This window comes from Tupaia chinensis, unplaced genomic scaffold (assembly GCF_000334495.1).
Source record: "Tupaia chinensis unplaced genomic scaffold, TupChi_1.0 Scaffold000320_1, whole genome shotgun sequence".
Classification (NCBI taxonomy): Eukaryota; Metazoa; Chordata; class Mammalia; order Scandentia; family Tupaiidae; genus Tupaia; species Tupaia belangeri.
Window position 1 is genome coordinate 321,767 of NW_006159813.1, and position 7,250 is coordinate 329,016.

Consider the following 7,250-nt stretch of genomic DNA (forward strand, 5'->3'; position numbering starts at 1 on the left):
CCCCCCCCCGCTACCGTATCAGGGCCTGGGCTTCCACCACTACAGGGCGCAGAAGCCCCCTGGGGAACTGTGTAGAGGGTGAAAAGGCCGCCGGAGGCCCAGGCTGGGAACACCGGCCTCTCGGGCTGCCCCGCCCCCAAAGCTCACCTGACGGCCGCCCCGGTCCGCAGGAAGCGCTGAATGGCCCTGTCAGCTGCAGTCATCGCTGCTTCAGCCCGGGAGCTCAGCATTGCGGCCGCGTCAGAGGCCTGTCGCCGCCCCCCACGCTACATCCGCAGCCGGACGGAGGGCTCCGCTCCCGAGGCGGCGGAACCTGCGACCACAGTCCCAATTCCTCCGGATAAGGGAAGTCGAAGGACGGGCTCCCAGAAGGACCGGAAGTAGCTCCCACCGGAGAGCAATAGCTGACGGACCACGTCCTTGTTCTTCCTTCCTTCTTAGCAGCGGGCGCCGGCGTCGTTTGCGCTAGGTGGCCCAGCAGTCTGCTGCGGCTTCGTTTTCACGTTTTGCCCGGTTTCCATTCACAAATATAGATGCTGCACTTCCAGAACGGATCCTGGATCATGGTTTTGATTTTTTTTTAGCGTGGAAAGGGAGCTCCTGCCTGAAAACGGGGTCTTTAAAATCAAAGTCTTCAATAATGATAGCCCCAAACTTACTGTTTACTTAGGTTCCTGATACATCGCCAAGTACGGGTAATATTCACATTTAATCTTCATACCAACCTTAATTACCCTAATTTTTCATCCCAGGAAACCCAAGACATTTAGAGAAGTAGTAAATCTTTTGGCACAGTTTGTAAGTAGTGGAGTAGAGGTTGGCAAGTCTGTGTCTCCCGAACTGTTCGGTAAAAATATAATGGGAGCCACATACATCATTAAATGTCGTAGTAGCTGCATAAAACTAAAAAGCAAGAGGTGAAATTACTTTTACCAGTGTATTTTACTTCACCCAATAGATTCAAAACATTTTCATTAATTTTTTAATAATTACTTAACTTTCCTTCTTTTGTTCCTTCTTTTCCTTCTTTTTCTTTCTTTCTTTCCTCCCTCCCTCTCTCCCTCCCCCTCCCTCTCTCCCTTTCTTCTTCTCTTCTCTTTCTCTTTCTCTTTCTCTTTCTCTTTCTCTTTCTCTTTCTCTTTCTCTTTCTCTTTCTCTTCTCTTACCAGAGAGGGACAGAGTGAGACAGACAGAGAGGGAAAGTGAGAAAGCAAGCCACCAGGTCCAGGACTTGAACTGTGATTGGCCATGTGGGAGTCCAGCACCCTTAACCACTACACCACCTGCCAGCCCCATTTTCATTAATTTTTCAAATTCAGTTGGGGGGTGATCACACTGCAGTCCCTTCTCCATTTTCCTCTTGGGATTTCTGGCACTCAGCAGATGTTCTTGGCATGTTTTTCAAGCCACCAGGTCACCATTTCTGGGACTCAAACTATACAGTAGGCCATGTGGGATTCAGCTACCTCAACCACTATGCCATTTACAGACCCTTAACCACACTTCTTTTTAATTGCCAGAGAGAGCATATGCTTACAAGAGAGAAATGGAGGGACATAGAAGAGAGAGAACACCCATTCATAAGGTACGGTCATGCTACAATCTCTTCTTCATTGCTTAAGCTTGGTGGAATTAGGGGCCTCCACAACACACACCTGGTGTGTTTTTCAAGCTGCCAAGACCAAATCTGCCATTGGCTATATGGGACCTGGTTCCCTTAACCACTAAGCTTTGTGGTCAGCACTTAGCTATGTTTAGGGTTCAGTGGAATTAAATACATCCATAATGTTGTGCACCCATCACCAGCATCCATCCCCAGAACTCATCATCTTGTAAAACAAAACTCTGCTCCCGTTGAATAATAACTCCTTAAATCCTCCCAACTCCTATGAATCACCATTGGACTTTTAATCTATGAATTCAACTACTCTAAGTACTTAATATAAGTGGAATAATACAGTAATTTTTATTTCTGTGACTGGCTTGTTTTATTTAGCATAATATCCCTAAGGATCATCCATTTTGTGGCATATTGCAAAATTTCTTTTCTTTTTTAAAGAATTATTTATTTTACTTTATTTTTATTATTATCTTAATTTGACCAGAGAGAGAGAAAAAAGGGGAAAGTGAGAAAGCAAGCCACCAACTGGGACTTGAACCATGATCAGCCATGTGGGAGTCTAGCACTCTAATCACCACGCTATCTGCTGGCCCAAAATTTCTCCCTCCCCTTTTTTTGGATAGATTTTTGCTATCGGACGCATGTGCTTGCCAGAAAGACAGAGACAGAGAGACAGAAAGCGAGAAATTACCCCTCAGGGGGGATGGCCACACCGCAATCCCTTCTCCATTCTCCTCTCTGGATATTGGGCACGCACGTACACACTCCCGGCATGAGTTTAAGCCACCAAGTCCAGGACTTGAACTGCGGTTGACTACATGGTAGTCCAGCAATATAGCCATTATGCCAATGGCTGGTCCCTTTCCTTCCTTTTTAAGACTTAATAATATTCCATTGTGTACCATATTCTGTTTATCTATTCATCCACTAACACAGGTTGCTTCCATGTTTTAGCTGTTTTGAATAATACTGTTATGGGTGTACAAATATCTCTTCAAGACTCTTCTTTCAATACTTTTGGATATAGACCTAAAATGAAATTGCTAGATCATATACTAATTCTATTTTAAATTTTTGATGAGCCACCATACTGTTTTCCACAGTGGCTGCAACATTTTACATCCTCACTGACAGTGCACAGGATTCTAATGTTCAACATCCTTGCCAACACTTGCTATTTTCTTTCTTTCTTTCTTTCTTTCTTTCTTTCTTTCTTTCTTTCTGTCTTTCTGTCTTTCTGTCTTCTTGCCTGCCTGCCTGCCTTCCTTCCTTCCATCCTTCCTTCCTTTCTTCTTTATTTTATTATAGTATTTATCCTGTTGGGTATGACATGTTATCTCAATGTGATTCTTTTAAAAAGAATTATTTATTTAATTTTATTTCTTCTTTTTCTCCTTCAGTTTGACCAGGGAGAAAGAGAGAGAGAAAGAAAAGAGAGAAACAGATGAAGGGAGGCTGAGAAAGCAAGCCTCCAGGACTAGCACTCAAATCATGGTCAACAATGTGGGAGTCCAGCACCCCAACTTCCAGGCCACCTGCCACGCCACCTGCCAGCCCTCAATGTGATTCTAATGCATTTCCTTAATGAATAGAGATGTTGAGTATCTTTTCATGTGCTTACTGGCCATTTGTGTATCTACTTTGGAAAAATGTCTATGTAAGTTCTTTGCTTTTTTTTTTTTTTTCCTTCAGAATTTTTGCCATAGGGTTCATGTACTCAACGGAGAGAGAAAAATCACCCCCCAGGGGAGATGGCCACACCACAGTCCCTTCCCCTCCATTCTCCTCTTGGGATTTGGGGCACACATGATGCCAGGTCTGAGACTCTAACCACAGAGTCAGCCATGTGGGATTCACTGCCTTAACGACTACACCTGCTGGCCCATCCTTGCCCATTTTTAAAGTAGATTTCTTATTATTTTGCTGTTGAGTTTTAGAACTCCTCTATATATTCTGGATATTAATTCCTTTTAACAAATTTAGCATTTGCAAAAATACTCTTCTATGAGCTGCGTTTTTACATTGTTGCTAGTATCTTTTGATGCATACATTAAAAATTTTTCATGCTTACTTTTTCTTTGGTTGCCTGTACCTTCAGTGTCATATACAAGAAATGACTATGAGATCCATTGTCATTGAAGATTTGGCCCTATGTTTTCACCTGAATTTTGTCATTTTAGATCTTGTATATAGGTCTTTGATCCATTCTGCATTAATTTTTTTTTTTTTGAGAGGTGTTTGCCACAGGGCGCGTGTGCTTGCCAGCCAGACAGAGAAAGACAGAGAGACAGAAAGAAAGAGACCCCCCCCCGGGGGGGGATGGCCACACTGCGATCCCTTCTCCTCCATTCTCCTCTTGGGATCCTGGGCACGCACGCGCACGTGCCGGGCGTGAGTTTCAAGCCACTGGTCCAGGACGCGAACTGTGGTCGACTACATGGGCGTCCAGCGACATAGCCATTACGCTAACTGCTGGTCCCCATTGTGCATTAATTTTTGTATATTGTGGTAGGTATCCCTTTGCCTGTGGAGATCCAGTTTTTCTAGTACTATTTGTTGAATAGATTGTCCTTTCCTCATTGAATTGTCCTGGCACTCTTGTCAAAATCATTAGGCAATATTTGTTATGCGTTATGCTAGGATCTCTACTCTGTTCCATTGGTCTACATGTCTACCTGTATGCCAGCATCATACTATTTGAATTACTGTTGCTTTGTAGTTAGTTGTGAAATCAGGAAGCATGAGTCCTCCAGCCTACTTCTTTCTCATGATTGTGTTGGCTATTTGGAGTCCCTTGATCCACATGAATTTTAGGATTGGTCTTTCCATTTCTACAAAAAAAAAAAAAAAGGGGGGAAAAAAAAAAAAAAAGGGGGGGGGGGGACTAGCAGTTAGTGCAATGGCTACGTCACTGGACTCCCATGTAGCTGACCACGGTTCGAGTCCCAGACCCAGTGGCTTAAACTCACACTGGGCGCATGTGCGTGCATGCCCAAAATCCCGAGAGGAGAAAGGAGGAGAAGGGATTGCGGTGTGACCATACCCCCTGGGAGGTGATTTCTTGCTTTCTGTCTCTCTGTCTCTCTCTGTCTTTCTGGCAAACACGTGCGCCCTATAGCAAAAACCTCTCCAAAAAAAAAAAAGTCAAGACTTTGATAGAGATTGCATTGAATCATTAGATTGCTTTGGGTATTATTGACATTTTAACAGTATTAGATCTTTCAATCTATAAACATGGGATATGTTTCCATTTATTTATGTCTTTTAAATTTCCTTTTCAGGGTTTTGTAGTTCTCATCACTGTCAATAAATGTTTTCTTTTAATTTTTTAAGAGGTTTTTGCCTTAAGGCACATGTGCTCACTGGAGGGAGAGACAGAGACAGAGACAAGTGAGAGGGAAAGTGGGAAATTACCTCCAAGGGGGATGGCCATACTGCAATGCCTTCTCCTCCGTTTTCCTTCTGGGATTTTGGGCATACATGCTCACACTCTCAGTGTGACTCTCAAGCCACTGGGACCAGGACTCAAGCTAAGGTCAGCCTTGTGGGAGTCCAGCAACGTACCCACTATGCCATCTGCTGGCCCCAATTAATGTTTTTCAATATTTCCTTTTCAATTGTTCATTGTTGCTATGGTTTTAATGTACTCCTCCAAAATTCATGTATTAAAATCAGTGAGCCAATTTTGGTATTAAGAAGGTGGGGGTATTAAGAGTCTTTGACAGGTGATTAGGAGTAGATGAGGTGATCAAGGTGAAGCCCCCTACCTGAATTCTGGTGGGTTCCTAAAGAAGGAGAATTAGACAGAGACGGCTGTGCTTTACATGTGCCTCTGTCCTCTTCCAGGCCGTGATGAAGCAAGAAGACCCTCACTGGACACCAAGACCATCATTCTCTTGGACTTCTCAGCCTCCAAACCACCGTGAGCCAAGTAAACCTCTCTCCATTTTTTTTCTTTTAGTTTGCTAAAGGGCATGTGCACTCGCCAAAGAGAGGGAGAGAGGTAAGGTGAAAAAGTATGCCCTGGGGGATGTGATCATGCCATAATTCCTTCTCTTGAGATTCTGGACATGCATGCACAGGTGACAGGTGTGTTTTTGTTTTCCTTCCTTCCTGTCTTTTTTTTTTTTCTATGAGGCATGTGGGCTTGCTGGAGAGGCAGAGAGAGACGGAGAGAGAGAAAGTGAGAAATCACACCCTGGAGGAGTGGCCACACTGCAATCTCTTCTCCTCAATTCTTCTCTCAAGATTTTTGGAATACACACATGAGTGCCCGGTGTGAGTTTCAAGTCGCCAGATCTGGTACTCAAACCGTGGATGGCCACATGGGAACTCATCACCTTAGCCACTGTGAGGGAAGGACAGAATTGAAGGAGCCTCATTTCAAGAGTAATGGTTGGAGGGGCCGGCAGGTAGCATGTTGGGTAAGGCACTGAACACTCCCACATGGCTGATCATAGTTCAAGTCCCGGACCTGGTGGCTTGCTTTCTCACTTGCCCTCTCTCTCTGCGTGTCTCTCTCTGGTCAAATTAAAACAAGTAAATGAATAAACAAAATTAAATAAGCAATTCTTTTAAAAAAATAAAGAGTAATGGTTGGAGACTTTACTGCTCTCCATTCTGTAATGGGTAGAACTTGACAGAAGATCATCAAGGAAATGGAAGACGTAATACTATTCATCAACTATTTTTAAATGAATTCTTTAATTACTTAATTTCATTGATTGTTATTATTACTAATATTATTTTTAATTTGCTACTGGGGACATGTGCTTACCAGAGGGAGACAGTGGAAGAGAGAGAGAGGAAATGAGAAAGCAAGCTGCCAGGTCCAGGACTCAAATCATGGTTGTCACTGTGGGAGTCCAGTGCCTTCACCACCACATCACCTGCTGGTCCCAATCAACTATTTCTTTTTTTTTTTGGAGAGGTTTTTGCCATAGGGCGTGTGCGCTCGCCAGGAAGACAGAGAGAGACAGAGAGAGAGAAAGCGAGAAATCACCCCCCGGGGGGATGGCCACGCTGCAATCCCTTCTCCTCCATTCTCCTTTCGGGATCTTGGGCACGCACGCACACACGCCCAACGTGAGTTTAAGCCACCAGGTCCGGGACTCGATCTGCAGTCGACTACGTGGGAGTCCAGCGACATAGCCATTACACTAACTGCTGGTTCCTCCAATCAATTATTTCTAACAGATATCTATAGAACACTGTCTGCAACAACAGTAGAATATACTTTATTCTCAAGTGGCTCATGGAACATGATCTAAAATAGACCATAAAATAGATCTCAACAAATTTAAAAGAACTGAAATTAGGGACCAGCATCTTGCATTTCATGGAGGAGTGGGCTGTGGGACCAAAGCACTCTTTAAAGTTGTACACTTTTACTTTAAAAAAAAAAATGTTTATTTCTCCCATGAGTGAGAGAATCAGAGACAGGGAGAAAGAGAGAGAGTGATATATAGAGAGAGTACCATAATAGAGTCTTGATACCAGATGCGCTTCCAGTTTCAGGTGGCCTGATTATGGGCATGTCTGTGCCTGGTGTACTTAGAGAGATCTCTAGACTTGAGCCCGGAGCCTTTCCATGTAGGCCAGCCCCTCAGAGCGTCTTGTTTTACTGCTG

The 7,250-nt window shown here is 43.9% G+C and overlaps 1 protein-coding gene across 1 annotated transcript in view; it reads right to left on the reverse strand.

The window, feature by feature from the left end:
* USP30 (ubiquitin specific peptidase 30) overlaps positions 1-353 on the reverse strand; it is a gene marked incomplete in the record, with an annotated part of 33,469 nt that extends 33,116 nt beyond the window's left edge. The window contains 1 exon segment of the mRNA XM_027773076.1: positions 148-353. Within this exon segment, the coding sequence (XP_027628877.1) occupies positions 148-230 (83 nt within the window).
* Between the last annotated feature and the right edge of the window lie 6,897 nt (positions 354-7,250).